This window comes from Alligator mississippiensis, chromosome 2 (genome assembly GCF_030867095.1).
Source record: "Alligator mississippiensis isolate rAllMis1 chromosome 2, rAllMis1, whole genome shotgun sequence".
Classification (NCBI taxonomy): domain Eukaryota; kingdom Metazoa; phylum Chordata; order Crocodylia; family Alligatoridae; genus Alligator; species Alligator mississippiensis.
This window is the reverse complement of record NC_081825.1, coordinates 202,334,330-202,351,619: the sequence shown is the minus strand read 5'-3', so window position 1 is coordinate 202,351,619 and position 17,290 is coordinate 202,334,330. Positions and strand designations below refer to the sequence as shown.

Below are 17,290 nucleotides of genomic sequence, written 5' to 3'. Positions count from 1 at the left end.
ATCTTGTGCTTTGCTTTGTGCTTCCAGCCCTGTCTACAGCCTGTTCCCTCCTTGATCTACTGCATGCTACATGAAGAGTCTGCATGTCCCACTTGTGGCACTCATACCGCAGGTTGACTGCCCCAGTCTAAATTTTCCTCCTTCATCCCTCCTCTCCTTTGAAACTTTCTTTCCCTTCATTTCGTTCTCTGCCTCCTTTCACACGGTTTCTTTTTCTTCCTTTATAGATCTTTCCTCCAAATTCCATGTTTTTCTTCCTCATGTCCTTGTCCTCTCCTCTCCCCATTCCACACATTCATGGTCTTTATCCACTCATACAAAGGACCTAGAGATTTTATTAGACTCTTAGGCCATATCCCCATGAGCAGGGGCACATGGGTGCTGCAGCAAAAAAAGCAGTGGCCAGGTGGGAAAAGTGCTCTGGGTGAGTTAGGGGAGGCTGAGGCCAGCACCTGGGCTGGCCCCAGCAGCCTAACTTGGGGTCCTGGGGACCTCCTGGGGCTCCAGTGGCTGTGATCCAGGTTTGCAGAGCCTGGCCAGCAGCTGGAGCCTGGCTCTGGCCAGCCAGGTTCCAGTTTGAGGTGGCATATGCTGCTACATGTACGCTGCCCCACTTTTTTCCATGCTTTCTTTTTGATACTGGGATTTCCTGGCATCTAAATTTGCCTCAACACTGCAAATATGCAGCACAGAGAACCAAATCACATGCATGGGGTGCATTTTGCATCACCTCAAAAGCCTTTGAGGCACCAGAAAATGCATGTGCGTGATCATGTGGACACAGCCCAAGTGGGTAAACCTACCAATCAGAAGTGGGGAGACTTGAATGAATGTGATTAATCTTACAATCCCCATGTGATATGGGGAAAAACCACCTGCCCTTTACAGATGGGAACTGAGCCATGGAGGGGGTAAGTGACTTGCCCAAGGCCTCATAAAAAGTCTGTATCAGAAGAGAAAATTGAACCATGAGGGATCTCCAGAATCCCTGATGAGTGCCCTAAGCCTGTATCATTTTTCTCTCATCCTAAAGGCTCATAAAGAGCATTGCTGTTGCTCTTTCCCTCCATCAGCTCTACAGATACTGTTACTCTTTCTGTTCCTCACCATCATTTTTTGTATTTCTTTTGAAACATAGCTCTAGTTTGTGCTCAGTGCTGCATACATGCATCCCCTGTGCCAGGGAGCTCACACTTCACAATGGCCAGATGGACAAAGGGCATTCCCCAAAGTACGGCAGAGTGAAACTAATCTAACACTTATCAGGTTCACTCCAACCTACTATGGCCTCAGATATAGTCTTGAAAACTAACATGATGGTCAATTTTTACTCTGTAGCTTCTTATGAAAGCTCTGAGCACCTGCAGAGGCAGTGTAGTTGATGACACTATTAAACATTTCTATGCAAATGTATTTATATTTTATGCATGTCTGCATCTACATCAGTTACCATGGAACTTTCCATTCGCTATTCCTTTATCTCCTTCACAGACTACTCATGGTTGGAACATAGTCTTATGTGTCTTTAAAGTGTTGCATATGTCTATGGAGTTATATACCTGTAATATCTTAGCTGAATATTTCCCTGTTTGTTTTGTATTTTTTGTTATTTAAATACCTTAATATATCTGTCTCAAAGGGTTTTTTTTTCTTTTATGGAAGTTAGGAGTCTTTTGGTCAGAACTTCAGTCTCCTAGATATTTTTAAGAACCCCCCAAAACAACTCTCAGTATAATACTGCATGGATATCAGTGGGGCCCTTGAACACTGTCATTGAAGTGTATTTAGTCAGTCAATAAGAAAACATTCCTAGCAATAATGAGAGCAAATCACAGTAGATTTCACCGCTTAACCTGTGATGCAAAAATAACAAGGAAAAGTTTGCTGTGCATGGATGGTCCTGTATTTGCTGGAGTGTGTCATGCATGACACAATTCATTCCTTCATAGAACTAACACTTGTCTGAGTCTTTGCATTTAGCTGGTCTATATTTTATTTTTGCAGAGCCTGCTACAGGAACTCAAACATCTCAAAGGAAAAGTGGAAGAGCTGGAAAATGAAAGAACCCAATATGAATGGAAATTAAAAGCGACCAAAGTAAGCAGTGAATTTGGCATTTAATAGTGAGTTATTTTACCTGGAAGCAGATGTTTACCATTTCTCCCTGTACTTACTTTTCTTGCATTTGCTATATTTCAGTGATAACTGCATAAAGTGAGTTTTTATTTGAACAAACCCATCCAATATACAGTTTGCCTTTCAAATCATACTTTGTGGAAATCTCTTTCCTGCAGTCTGTTGTTCTTTTCTGTTTTTAAAAACTAGCATATTGTATAACAAAGGAATTGTTTTGGGGCAGCAGGTGTTTATTTCAAGCTTTTCTATTTTACTGTCTCCATATATGTTACAAGTCACTACAGAGAAAACTCTTTAGCCTGACTGTCACAGTTACCTCAATGTGGGGAAATGTTCCATTAGGAAGGAAAAATACGGTGCTGCTTAATAGTGTTTCCTTACCCCATGAACAGCATTAATAGTTTTTAAGATCAGAAAAGACTATTAGTTCACCTAGTCTGACCTCTTGTATATTAAAGAATTTCACCCACTTTCTTTCTTTTATTGAGCTGTAGTAACTTGTGACAAAAGCATATCTTCCAGAAAGGCATCCAATCTTCCACCCCGCCATCAAACACACTTTGGAATACTCTACCAAGCAAATTCATTTCCTAGCCACCACAGTGAAGGTTTGCAATGGCTATACCACCACCACATTGTATTGGAAAACAACTGACTGCCACAGCTACCTTCACACCAACATACCACCCTAAGCGCACCACTAGATCCATCATCTAAGCCATGCTCTGTTACAGCCAAATCTATTCTGATCTCACCAACTGGGATACACATCTTGAGGATCTGGAGCAGGAATTCCCACAATTACAATAAAATACCAAAGCTGTGGCCATGTAATTCCAGACACAGACTTTGTTCCAACCTGCTACAGCCCCAATCCCAAAAGAACAACATAATCTATCTAGTCATCACTTACAGCCCTGAGCTTGGACACATCATTAATGACCTCCAACCCCTCCTGAAAAGGATAACTGTCTCAAGATAGCCATGGGGAACAAGGGTGTCATTGCTTACATACAACCCCCAAACTGCAAACATCATCTCTTGATCAGCAAGCTACCTCCTATTCCCACCAAGTCACCAGACCTTACAATAGCCCCAAATTCAAGCTGTGGCCCCTCATAACACAGACCACATCATCACTGGACCAAATAACACAGATAATAATATCAGTGGTTCATTCATCTGCACCTCTCCCTGCTTCATATACACCATCAGCCTTACAACGCCCCTCTGCTTTCTACATTGGACAGGCAGGGCAATCTCTACATGTCAGAATGAATGAACATCAGTCTGACATCAATTTTGGAAACACATGCAGGTCTATGGCAGAACACCTTAACCTCCCTAGATATTCCATTGGTGACCTCAGGGTAGCTGTTCTTAGACTAGCTAAAAGGAGGCGTACACCCAATGGAAGGGAGGGGCCATCACCAGGGAGGACAATACCTCGGTTGCTCAGGGCTGCAGCGGGGCGGTCAGGAAGGCCAAGGTGGAGATGGAACTGGAACTAGCTACCCGGATCAAGGACAACAAGAAGTTCTTTTTTAAATACATATGGGGTAAAAAAAAAGGTACCGGGTAACATGGCACCTCTGCAAGACACGCTAGGAAATCTGGTCGTTGCACCAGACGACAAAGCTAGCCTATTCAACAATTTCTTTGCCTCCATTTTTCTGAGCAGGGACTGGGTCACCCCCACTACCGGGACACCGTAAGCCCCAGGGGAGGCACACCCGGGCCTAGGGTCAGTGAAGACCTAGTCAGGGAATTTCTGGAGGGACTGGACATATTTAAATCAGCTGGTCCTGACTATCTCCACCCCAGAGTGCTGAGGGAATTGGCAGAGGTCATTGCAGGACCCCTGGCATGGCTTTATGAGCACTCATAGTGCTCTGGCATGGTGCCAGAGGACTGGAAAAGGGCCAATGTGGTTCCCATTTTCAAAAAAGGGAGGAAGGAGGACCCAGGAAACTATAGGCCAGTTAGTCTTACCTCGATCCTGGGTAAGCTTTTTGAAAGAATTATCCTGGCACATGTCCGTGAGGGGCCAGTAGGGGAGGTTATGCTTGGGGGCAACTAACATGGCTTCATTAGAGGCAGGTCCTGTCAGACCAACCTGGTGGCCTTCTATGACCAGGTCACAAGATCCTTAGGTGCAGGTGTAGCAGTGGATGTAGTCTATCTGGATTTTAGGAAGGCCTTCGGCACTGTCTCTCACCCCATTCTCATTAAAATACTAGGGTACTGTGGCATTGACACCTACACAGTCCGATGGGTCACTAACTGGCTGGAGAGCCGCACCCAGAGGGTGGTGGTGGACGGGTCTTATTCGAACTGGTGGGATGTGGGCAGTGGGGTCCCACAGGGCTCGGTCCTTGGGCCTGCACTGTTCAACATCTTCATCAGTGACTTGGACAATGGGGTAAAAAGCACTCTGTTCAAATTTGCAGACGACACAATGATGTGGGGAGAAGTGGGCATGCTAGAAGGGAGAAATAGGCTGCAATCGAACCTAGACAGGTTACAGGGGTGGGCAGATGAGACCAGGATGGGTTTCAACACTGACAAGTGCAAGATGCTGCACCTGGGGTGGAAGAACCAGCAGCATACCTACAGGCTGGGGAACTCCCTTCTTGTCAGTGCAGAGGCAGAAAAGGAGTCATTACTAATGCCAAAATGAACATGGGCTGACAGTGTGGGAACGCAGTCAGGAAGGCCAACTGCACCTTGTCATGCATCCACAGATGCATCTCAAGCAGATCCAAGGAAGTGATCCTCCCCCTCTATGTGGCATTGGTCAGGCCACAGTTGGAGTACTGCATCCAGTTCTGGGCACCGCACTTCAGGAGAGATGTGGACAGCATTGAGAGGGTCCAGAGGAGGGCCACCCGCATGATCCGGGGGCAGCAGGGCAGGCCCTACAAGGAGAGGCTGAGGGACCTGAACCTGTTCAGCCTCCACAAGAGAAGGCTGAGGGGGAGGATCTAGTGGCCATTTACAAACTAGTCAGAGGGGACCAGCAGGCCTTGGGGGAGTCCCTGTTCCCCTGAGCACTCCCAGGAGTGACTAGAAATAACGGTCACAAGCTGACAGAGGGTAGATTCAGACTAGACATCAGGAGGCGCTACTTCACTGTCAGGGTGGCTAGGATCTGGAACCAACTTCCAAGAGAAATGGTGCTGGCTCCTACCCTGGGGGTCTTTAAGAGGAGGCTAGACTAACACTTTGCTGGGGTCGTTTGACCCCAGTACTCTTTCCTGCCCATGGCAGGGGGTCAGACTTGATGATCTGCTCAGGTCCCTTCCGCCTTACCAACTACGAAACGATGACATTTTTAAAAATGAACTTGAACAGGAATTTGCAAAATAAGAATTCATCCACTGACTGGACTGTGTTACGTATGGTCTAATTGTGATCTGTTTAATTTGGCTGGGCATGGTGCTGTCCATTAACAGAAACAGGTAGCTAGCCAAGTTAGTTGGAATTCAGACTAACTTCTACCTGACTTCAGACTAACACAGCTCAGCCAAATATGATCTAAACAAGGACTAGAGAGTCTTATCTCATTATCTGGATTAGATTTTTAGTCTTCATGACATCTGTAGGTACAGAAACCACCTTGTTGCTTTGCAGTTTGTTCCAGTTGTTACCCACAGTCTGTGTTTAAACAGTTGTATCTTATTTCTAATCTGGATTTATCTGGCTTTAATTTTCAGCCATCAATTCTCATTAAGCCTTACATTGCCAGATTAAGGAGTCTTTTAGTACTAAGTATATTCTCCCTGTAAGGCTGGAATCAAATACCCTCTTATGTTAATATTCCCCATTTAGCATTCATAGGACTAGTTGCTTGGGTAAATTTCCTCTTGTGTGATCAGAACCTGCAAAACGATTTCAGATTATTTAAAAAACATATAGTTTGCACTAATCATAGCTTAATTTAGACATAATGTTTATTACTGACCTCATTAATTAACATTTGTTAACACAAATTCATTAATTATTTATACTGTCTGTGTTGGGTGAATGTATATATAGAGGAATTAATACATTAACTTATTTATATTTAGCATTATACATTATTTATATTTACAATTTTCTATGAAAAAAATAGGTCTCTTCTCATCTGCCTGGACAATAAATGTCCTGTGAAGTGGTGGGAATTATTTTTTTGGCTGCCTAGGGGCTTAAGGATTTTAAGAACCAAAAGGGGAAGGGTTGTGGGGGCAGAGGGAAGAGGAGATAAAAGGAGGGAAGCAGAAGAAAATAGCTTACTAACTTATTTTTTCCTCCTTTCTATAGATAGATATATATAGATTAAACATAAACTTGCATCGGAATGTTTAATAGTGTCTGTTGAATCTACATATATATATCTATATCTATCTATAGAATATAGATAGATATAGATATAGATATATCCATTTATAACAGGAGGAAAAGAAGAAGATAATAAGCTATCTTCTTTTTTTTTTCCTCCTTTTATCTTCTCTTTCTTCTGCTCCCACAACCCCTCCACTTTTGCCTTTCAAAATCCTTAAGCTGCTAGGCAGCCAGAAAAATAATTCCCACCACTACTGGATAGAAATGAGTGGGAAAGGATATGGGGATGGCAAAGAATCAAAATGCAGGGCAGGCCTAGAGGAAGTGGAAAATTAACTATAAAAATACCATGAACTCAAGTGAGAACTGAAAGCTGAGTGTTCAGGAGAAACTGAGATTGAATAAGGTGTAAGAGAGAAGTCTACATCTGATATTAGGAAGTTTGCACTTATGTCTTCCTGTTGCTCCACTTCTTACATGAAAAACTGGAACAGATCCATGTCTGAGTTATTAAAAGCTACTTAGTCACTGGGAAGCATGGTAGCCATTCCGGAGATATATTTTAAACTAGATTCTTATATTCCATCAGGAATGGCAGGCAGAAGTGCTGAACCTTTGCTGCCATCCAGCTGTCTGCTTCCTTCATGTCAAATATCTTGTCATTTACTAATCTAAACCTCTTCCCTTCCTGACCACCAAATCAAGGGATTTTATTCATATGCTGAGAGCCTTGTTATATATTAGACTCATAATGCAAGATGCTATAATTCTCTGTCTGTTAGAAATGTTATAACTAACGCATAGTATATTTTCACTGAGCAAAATGCACACAGTTTGAAGCTTCTTTCTCAAATAATGAAGTGTGTTCCGCCAGCTGCTTTTAGACAGACTAATGAAATAATGGAGTTGCCCTGTTACCATCTTGGCAGCCCAGTGGTTCTTTCCCTTTTTATTTTCGACGTCTTTCAATGTTGGAGATATTACCCACTCAGATGGACAGCTTGAAATATAATGGTCTGGATCAATTTACTGTGTTTTCACTCCTGTGGATAGTTGTTTTTTCAAACTACTCATTGTTTCGGCTATATTTTCAAGAAAAAATATGTGAATATGAAAGAGAACATAATTTTACCATGTGTTTGAGAAAAGAAGCCAAACTTATTAGATTCTTAATTCATGACAATGTCACTCTATTGGTTGATTTTTTTTAAATGTGATAGAAATAGAAATGTTAAAATAGTAAGTGCTATATCTCTTCCAAACTATAATTAACATTAACAAAATAGTCATCTGTATTTATGGTGAAAAACAGAAAACTTGTCAAAGATATGGGCAACTTTCCAAAACTTAGGGAAAATAAACTATTGCTTTGGGGTTGCCTTGCCTCACAATCCTCAGAATTCTCTTTTCACACTATGTTGCCAAACTAGTCAAAGCCTTATGTATGCTGTAGGGTGAACAACTTCCACAAATTCTCTCTCTCAGTTCCTGGTTTACTTAACAAGGACACAGCCTGGTCATATCTGACCAGATAATACAGTCCTGAATCCTTAAAATCATGCCATCACCACAAGGCATTCTTTCCTTGAGCTAATTTCTATTGAGAACCAATGCATTCCTGTAAAAGGAAGAGCTTTACCTTGCGTTGGTGGCATTCTTATGGTTCTGTGCATATGTAATGCTTACAAACGACTCTGTATCAGGGACCAGGCACCATTCAAAGTGAAATGATGTGAGTGTTTTGAGGGAGGAAAAGGATCAGCAATACTCCTATTCTGAATTTCTGTTGCATGCTTACAGGCTGAAATTGCCCAGCTTCAAGAGCAGCTGGCTCTCAAAGATGCGGAAATTGAACGTTTACAGAGTCAGCTCGCTAGGACGTCAGCACACAATGAGATTGCAGAAAGAGGTAAAAACAGATTGGGCAGAGGGAATGGGGAGTGGATCACAGCTTGAAATAGAAATGTTTGTGTTTAGTTCAGTGGGGCTACAACTGCTCAGTATTTAAAGTAACATAAGGAGCACATCTACATGAGGCGCTTACTGCACATTAGCCTAATAACACCGCGCAGTAGCGTGGTGGTTAAATACCATGCTAATAGACTACTGCGCAGTGTTATTAGGCTAATGTGCAGTAAGCATCACAAAATAACCATGCACCAGTGCTACTGTGCATTAACTCTAGTTACGTGCATTTAGTTAGCACTTTATTAAGCAAACACTAAACTAAGTGCTCAGTATCTAAGGCACGTTAATGAACGTGTAGACATGTCCAAGGACACACAACAGTACAACTAGGATTTTTTTTTCCTGGAATGTGCAGGGAAGGGTGATCTACTGAAACACTAAATACAAAAAATAGATATCTGCACAGCGCTGAAACTTCTAATTGAGAGCTCTGTTTTAATCTAATCTAATGTAATCCCTATAACAATATTGTTTTTTAGAATGTACTTCAAAGTTTTATGAAAGGTTGTTTCCAATTGCTTTTAAAATGTTCTTTATCGCTTCATAGAAGTAGCCATGTGTACGCTTTAGCTATTCAAACCTTCCAGAACATAACTCTCTCATTCCAGATCATCTCACGCTCAGTCCAGTATGTCTTAAATCTGTGTGATCAATATCAGACAGTGCCACACAGAACAGGTGATGCCGTGAATCACTGCCCTTCCATTCTCAGCCAAACTCATCAAAATTCCCCAGAGGGTTGTCCCAACAGCATTTTCATCAATATTGGGATGTAGCAGAGATGATGCTGTGGGCCTGTGAAGCCTTTCAATGCTTCACATAGCTCAAGTGATATCTGCTGAATCACTGCACAATGAAATGAGTGCACAATAAAATGGGATGTGAATTTACAACACGCTACCTAGCCTGTGCTAATCCACTGTGTTGACAGTTAAATCCAAATTCTGTTACTTTTTATGTACCTGAATAACAGTTAACAAGCCATGTAAGTAGTGTTCTCAGCATTTATCCACAGTTTGCCCTCTGTTATCCATGTTGTGTGGACACTTAAGTGTTTATATTCCTGCTGTGCATGCTCAGTATACTATGTACTGGACTGGCAGATTTGCAGCTATGTATGCAAGTCACAGAATTGTAGCCAGACAAAATCCCAATGAGAGGGAGGAGAGATTCCCTTTGTTTTAGCCCCAGTAGGTGAGAGCTTAGGGCATTCACTCAGGAAGCAGGAGACCTGAGTTTTAGGCCTCTCTCAGTCCCCACTTCCCTGAGCAGTTAAGAGTGTGGGGTAAGTGGATCCAGAAGGAAGAGAATGAACTAGAGGTTGGTTCAGTGAGATAGATGCTGCTCCTGAAAGGAGCAAACCCAGGGTTATACCGGAACCATTGCTCCAAATGGAAGAGAAACTTCCCCACTGTTTTCCATCCAATTTATCTTAAAACTACTATACGCAGTTTGCAATGGCTCAGCTTCTAAAGGAGTGCCAAAGAAAGGACTGGCTAATTCCTGATCTTTGGTATGGTACTTCAAAGCACTGTGCCAGGAAGTCAGGGAAACAGGTTCAAACACCCTCTGTGTGAGGGTTACCTAAAACCCAGGTCTCTACTTCCAGCATGAGTACCATCAACACACAGCTTTCGTGCTAAAACTTGGGAGGGTCCTCCTCCTTTTTTTTTTTCCCAGGACTTATGCCCAGTGTACAAGCGTACATAGCCACATAGCTACTGACCAGTGCACAGCCTACTGTGTATGCACACGAGCCATGTAGTCACATATGTCCACAGTGCAGATATGCAAAAATACCACTTAGGAGGCTGGGCAATAGAATAGACAGAGGTAGTTAGTTGGAAATCAGGCAGAAGGGTAGATGTGCCACCCTGCCTTGCAGTCTGCCTTTTGTACTTACTGCATGGTAATTCATACCTTGGCTTATTGCTAATGAGCTTCTTTGAATAAACAAGCTCTCTGTCTTCTCTACCAGAAATGGACACAGTCTCGCCATTTATTATACATCACTTGCTGGAGTAAATGCTCTTTCAGTCCATGTTCTAACACACATTAGAATCTGTCACATGGAGTCTGTGATGCTGGTTTCAGTCAAATGCAGAGCTTGTGCATGTTGGGTGTTCAAGATTTGCATGTATTACTAGAAAATATATTTTCCCTAACAATGTTATGAAACTTTAACAGTTAATGGAAAAAAAATTGTTTTCAGTTAAGAGAACATGATTTTTTTTTTCCCTTGGGATGTCCAAAGAATTTTAAATATCCTGGAGGAAAAAAATCTTAGCCATTTTATCAAAGAATCAAAAGCTCAGGAGGTTTTTTTTGTCTGCAGTAAACATCTCCTTGATTCCAATGAGAAAGTGTGTAAGCAAAGTATTGTGGTCAGGGTATATTTGAATGGAATGGTACACAGTCATAGTAACATCTTCTTTACGAAAATATAGCTGACATCAAACTTGAAGGTCATCTACTGAGACAGACAAGAATAATAATGTCAAGGTCTGTTTATTATGCTTGAGTGCATATTCTTATGAAGTTGCATTTTTTATCTAATCTGTGCTTTTTCTACATACTTTATTGACTTTCACCATTTACCATCGTAGAGGAAGTTTATAGGAGAAGGCTAAAAGAGAAACGTAAGCCTTGAGATTCACTATCTTACTGTTCCTTTTCACACACAAATTATAGCTAAAATGCACTTCTGCAGCAATAATTCAATGTCTGTTTACATTTGGCTGCTGCATTATAATATTTATAAGACATTGCTTTCATTGTTTGCAGCAAGCAGACAGCTACTGGCACTGCTTCAATCTTGAATTAGATTTATTATTTCAAACAAATATGAAAAAAATCTCACAGGTCTGCAAATCAGATGTTGGACTTTAAAGGGACACTTCCAAGGTTACAAGGCCTAAAATTTGATCTTTGCGTGTTAAGTCTGTGTGATAGCTAGTATGCTTACCTTTTAAAAAAAAATCTTTTGTGGATTTTGAGAGATGGCTGTGTTCAAAAGCATGTTTAACTGTTCTTTTCACCAGTGTGGTAAAAGGGAAAACATTTTGGTAAGGAAATACATTTTCATTCAGTCTTGTTTGAAGCCTTTTTGAAGCACTGTGAATTAAATTTATTTTAAAATTATTAGATATCACCTGCCTTGATACCTGTCCTTTTAAAATCTAACAGTGATGAATGAAAATTAGGTAAACAGTGATTTTTAAAGCTATTTTTCTTTTTAAAATGTATGGCTTTCTCTTTAAATCTGTCTGATTGCTTGCTTACTGCCTGCTGGTTTTTGCATTTGTTTAGTTTTGATTTGGCTTTGTTACTGCCTGTCACACGTTGACTAAATGCTACTTTTTGCAAAAGAAATATGTATGCAATAGATTTAACATAACATTGACTTTTCTTAAATGTGTTAGTGATAGTACAGCCATTGGAAGATGTATGGGTTTCAGGGTAACTGGAAGAAATATTTACAATTTGAACGTGAAGTTAAATGCTCAGTATTTTAGCTATTCGGTGTAAAAAAATTAACTAATAAGACTTTTTACAACACTAATTCTTTTCTTTTCTTTGTCCCTCCCCCAGCCTTCCATTTACTTAAGCATTACATTTCATTGCCATCTTTGAGAACTGATGGCACAGTTTTTTGTAAACTGAATATTTGCATTTGAAAGTCTAGAAGTGTGTCCATTGTGTGATGTCAATGGTGGATATAACACAATTAGTGTTCTGCTTGACCATCTAGATTTGGTTGCTGCAGTGTAAAGTATAGAGACAGTCAGTGGAAACTGTACATGGAGAATCAATGGCAGATTTGGGCCTATCACTAGTTAAGAAGTCCCACTTTACAAACATAAATTTTCAGAGACAGGTTTGTGGAAGAGTTTTTTGACTGCAACTCACAGAAATCAACTACACATGTTGCATTGTAATGTATGGTACAGTTCTGTATTAGCTATTGTTGGAGGTTGCTCTCAGATATTCAAATTTAGAAACGTTTTTAACAGTTTATGAAAATCTTTAAGCAATGGACACTACAAAAGAATGTAAAGTATTACTGTAGGTTGTCAGACTTTCTGATTTGTAGTCTATCATCTCTATTGAGAGTTAGGCTTCCAGATATCTCACATAAACTACATTCCCAGTGAGGAGAATTTATTTTCTTTCATTGATAGTTCAAATTATTTCCAAAAACTGTGCAATAGAGGAGTTTCTCAAATATTTCAGAAAATATGTTCCAAAACTTTTGCAGTTAAACCATTAAGAAAATAAAATACTGTGTATTCTGTTTTCAAAAACTAAAAATACTGTATGGTTAGAAACATCTTTTTTAACAACACAGCACTTGGAAAGCCAAATTGTCGTTTGAAGAGACTCCCCAAAAGTGTGATTATTTGTCACCATTTAGCCTTAATTAGATTATGCTTTGTGCACTCAGATCCTACGCTGACAGGCCATGCAAAAAAACAAAATAGAATGGAACAGAATTGCCATCTTACATATTAAATATAATAATATTTTTTCTTGCCCTTTTAAAACTATTTTAGATCAAGAAGTCCAACGACTGAAGATAGGAATGGAATCGTTACTGGTGGCAAATGAAGAAAAGGTGAGATAATGATATGAGTTAGCATGTCCATATCTGTATAGCCAAAATTGCTGTGACTTGGAGAGTTTTACATGGGATTATGGGACCTACTGGGTTGGCCTTGCCTCACCAGCCAAGGTACAGCACTTATAAAGTGCTACTTTTTCTGCAAGCTGTTTCATCTGAGAAGCAGAGGTCCAGGGTTTTATGTTCATTCCTCCTTTTCTGCCTGCAAGATTTAGTAATCTTGGAGCAGCAGTTTATGGCTTATCAACAACTTTCCCACACAATTTTCCATTATAAAATCTGAATCAAGTTCCCTGTATGATAGGAAGTGAGTCAAAATTGTCTTTTAAAGCTGAAACTGAGGTCCTAGGCGCAGCACAAGGTCTGAACACTGCCAAGAAAGAGCATTGCAGTATTTGACCTGCTTCAGATTCATAGTTTCATAGTTGGTAGGCTCGGAAGGGACCTGAGCAGATCATCAAGTCCTACCCCCTGCCATGGCAGGAAAGAGTACTGGGGTCAAACGACCCTGGCAAGGTGTTCATTTAGCCTCCTCTTAAAGACCCCTCAGGGTAGGAGCCAGCACCACTTCTCTGGGAAGTTGGTTACAGATCCATTGTATAAAAAGTGCTGCGTATTTTTGCAAGAGAATTCAGCCTTGAGGGATTTTTTGTTCTTAATAAATTTAAAATTAGAGCACTATAATAGTAATTGTCCAGGCCATGATGAGCATCGCTAAAATTTTAGTGGCAGTATGTGCAAGGTATAAGCGAATGGCATCCAAAAGCATCCCCCCATATGGCTTGTTGCTGTAAGCAGGAAGCACTGAAAGGGTAACTGATAATTTTAGAGATTTAAGCATCTCATAAATGAATGTGATTCATAGCAGGCTGTGCTGCTTTAATTCTCAGAACAGCCAAAAATTACATCTGGGCAATAAGACGTGGCATTATCTTCTGGCAGAGCTCTTACAAGTCTGTGTGATGTTTTGTATCCTAAAAGGAACGCAAAATATGTTAGCCCACTTCTACTATCAGAGGCTGTGTTTATAAGGATAGAATGGCTGTTCTATTAGAGACTGCAAAGTATTTAAACAGAGGAGTAGTGGCAAGCCCAGGGGTACTTATGTGTATTATTCAGAGTTGCCTGTTTGTGTAGTCTTGCAAAATAAAACATTCCTCCTGAGAGAAAACACTCTCAGAATGATTTAAATTCAAATGACTTCATTTGCCATTTAGGACAGTAAGTGAAGTAGTCAGATGCTTAATTTATTTTCAAGTAGCTGGATACTGCTGTTTTGAATTTTACATGAAACACATATTTTTATTTTTGGCCTGGATAGCACAATCTGTCCTCTCTCATGGAGAGATGTGGCTGCATTCTTGGTTAGGCTAGAAGCGGGATTTCTTTTATGAGCCTGTTTTACCTAAATACTCAATGACTGTGAGGAGGATCAATATCATCTGCTCCCCTTCCTACCTGTCAAACTTCTCCTTTCTATCTGAGTATGTCTACAATACACTGAGTGATCACTCTGTCTGCAGTGTAGCATAAACATAGGCCACATAGAGATTTTTCCATCTGTGCCAGGAGAAAAGTCTATACAAACAGAGAGCTGTACAGACATTCAACAGATACCTTGCAGAGGAGAACTGGCTTTTCGCATGAAATTTAAATTGCATACCTATGAGGAAGAGTTTCCTCCTGTCAGTCTGAATTGAATGTTAATACACCTCTCAAGTAAGGATGACACCCAATATCCTACCGTCCTCTCTGATTTCCCTCCTTGGGAAATGGCCCCCCATTTGTAGTCAACAACTACAGCATAGACATATCTCTCTGTGCAGTGTCATACACCACAGTAACATTTAGCTAGTAATTCTGTATTTACTCAAGTGCAAAACATGGGGATTAACATGTGTGAAAAAGCCCCTTGCTTTGGATTCAGCTATGGGGAGTGGTGCAGGAGGGAAGAGAGGGGGCAGGATGGTGCTTAGGTTCCAACTCCCGCCCCGACCCAGGCTTGGAATTGAAGTTGGAGCTGCAACTGCTGCCACCTCCTGCCCCCATAACCGTGGCCCAACATTGTCCCCTTGTGTCTTCAAGGCCATTTGACTCCTTTGCCACCTGTCTCCCTGCCACTACTTAGCCCACTGCAATGCTGGGGGAGAGAACAAATTTAAGATAACTCCAATCTGTCTTTAAGATACAGAATTAGATTCTGTATATGGAAAATTATAACAAATGTATCAATTTTTCCATGTATAGGATCTAGTTATTGGGAGGGGGTTGTCTTAAATTCAAAGTCATATTGGATGTGGGTAAATATGGTAATATGTATAGCTTACCTTATCTATAAATGTATAAGTATTAACATTTGATACTCTGTACATGATTTTTTCCTCTCCCTAGGACCGTCGAATAGAGGAGTTAACAGTGTTGCTTAGCCAGTACAGAAGGGTGAAGGAGATAATGATAGCAGTCCATGGTAAAATAAGCATTGCAAATTATATTTTGATGTCTGATCTTTTCAAATATTGTGTGCTCTGTAATGAATATTCTTCATGAGGCCGTCAGTAGTAGGCCACAAAGAAATGCATAATAAAGTCTGTTTAAGGAAACACATTATAGAAATTATAGAAAAAAAATGTATATCCTGAAAATTATATGTATTCCATTTTGGTTCATATACTTTACTTCATATCAGAAACCTGGAGTCAAAGCCCACTAGGAGATTTAGCTTCTATTCAGAGGGGCTTGTGTGGGTGAGTGCCCCTATTAGCTTCAAAAGTTTTCAGTTGTTTGTTTTACATCATTTAATGGTAAAGCCCCAGGTTGGATTGTAATTCTGGTATTCTGTGGTCTACTTGAAATAGAAGTTTTTTGTAAGTTAGATAATTTTTAATTGTTGTTTGTTTTACAGCATTTAGGAACTCCAGTCAGAACTGGGCTCCAATTAATTTTGAGATTATAGAATCCCAGAGAAAAACTCTGACCTCAGAGCTCAGTACTTGAAGAGAACAGTAGCTGTTATAGCAAAAAGTGGGAAGAGAAAGGAGAAAAACAGCAAGATAGTTAACACGGGGTTTATCTATGTAGACATTCAGGAAGGTTAGTCTCAATTAACTAAAAGTGTGAATTTGAATTGCATTAGTTAAACTGCATTAAAATACTCTATAGACACTCCTATTCAGAATTAACATAGCCAAATTCTGATTTAGCTTAATTCACTTTGGAAAGTCAACAAAGTGCATTGCAAAATGTTGGGCATGGTTTTTTTCTTCTTGTAATTCTAGCACGTAAATAATATGTTTCAGCGCTGCAAGATGACTCCAAGAGATGTTAATGGAATGATGATGTCCTACTATTCAGATTTCATGCACATTAGTCCAACTCCAAATGTTGCAATAGTGATCAGATATCAAAGAGCAAGCTAAAGTAATGGTTGCAATGTGTTTCTGAACAGGTGGTTGTTTTTCTTTTATGTAAGTGTTTTTACAGTAAGCTTGTTACAAAGAACTTTGTTCTCAGAGGTAATTTGACACTATTAAAGAGAGCCTTTTTTCTTCTTTCCATATAATGCTTTGTTAAAAGGAGAGATAGCAAATATAGTATAGTTTGCCAAAACAAATCCTCACTGCTGACTTCCTGGGCAGCTGCTGTTTTGAGAAAAACTTGGCTTTAGCAAGGTATTATAAAGTATTCTCGATCATTCTGTCCTACTGGCCACTGCTCTTCTGATGTTAGATGGAGCAATCCCAGCTCAAACACACTGTTTAGGGTGGTGGACTTCAGGCATCTTGTGATGCATCAGCAGCTATCGTTCAGAATGGGGTCAAGGTACTTAGCATGTATGGATCTGTCCCATACCGGGCAGCCATGCTCAGCAGAGGAGAAGCTGAGAGCCAGAGCAGTGGTTTGGATGGGTGAGGGGCTAGCTCCCACTTTCAAGTTGGTGAGTTTATACAGAATGTTGTTACAAGCGCTCGCCTTTGCTTTTGTCTTCATGCTGTGTTCTTTGTATGAGAGGGTACAATTGAGGGTGACTCCAAGGTAAACTGGATTTGGACAGTGGGATAGTGGGGTCCCAGACCATGTAATGTTGACCTGGTGGTTGGCCTCATTGTTTTTGTAACATGTTGGCATGTAATTGGCTTTCAATGTAGTATGAGGTTAGGCCAATAAGTGCCCCACTTGGGGACTATTTGACATGGTCAAAGTGCCCTCCCACCCCCTCGGCTTGGCAACTGGTGCCTCCTGGGT

General features: G+C 40.6%; 1 protein-coding gene across 10 annotated transcripts in view; it reads left to right on the top strand.

The window, feature by feature from the left end:
- PPFIBP2 (PPFIA binding protein 2) overlaps nt 1-17,290 on the top strand; it is a 208,705-nt gene that overhangs the window by 160,964 nt on the left and 30,451 nt on the right. For 9 of the 10 annotated variants that reach the window (XM_059722700.1, XM_019476847.2, XM_059722697.1 and 6 more), the window contains 5 exons: nt 2,005-2,097; nt 8,260-8,368; nt 11,034-11,066; nt 12,981-13,042; nt 15,440-15,515. In XM_059722700.1, the coding sequence (XP_059578683.1) occupies nt 2,005-2,097; nt 8,260-8,368; nt 11,034-11,066; nt 12,981-13,042; nt 15,440-15,515 (373 nt within the window). The remainder of the gene's footprint in view (nt 1-2,004; nt 2,098-8,259; nt 8,369-11,033; nt 11,067-12,980; nt 13,043-15,439; nt 15,516-17,290) is intronic. The other variant, XM_059722696.1, reaches the window with a different exon arrangement.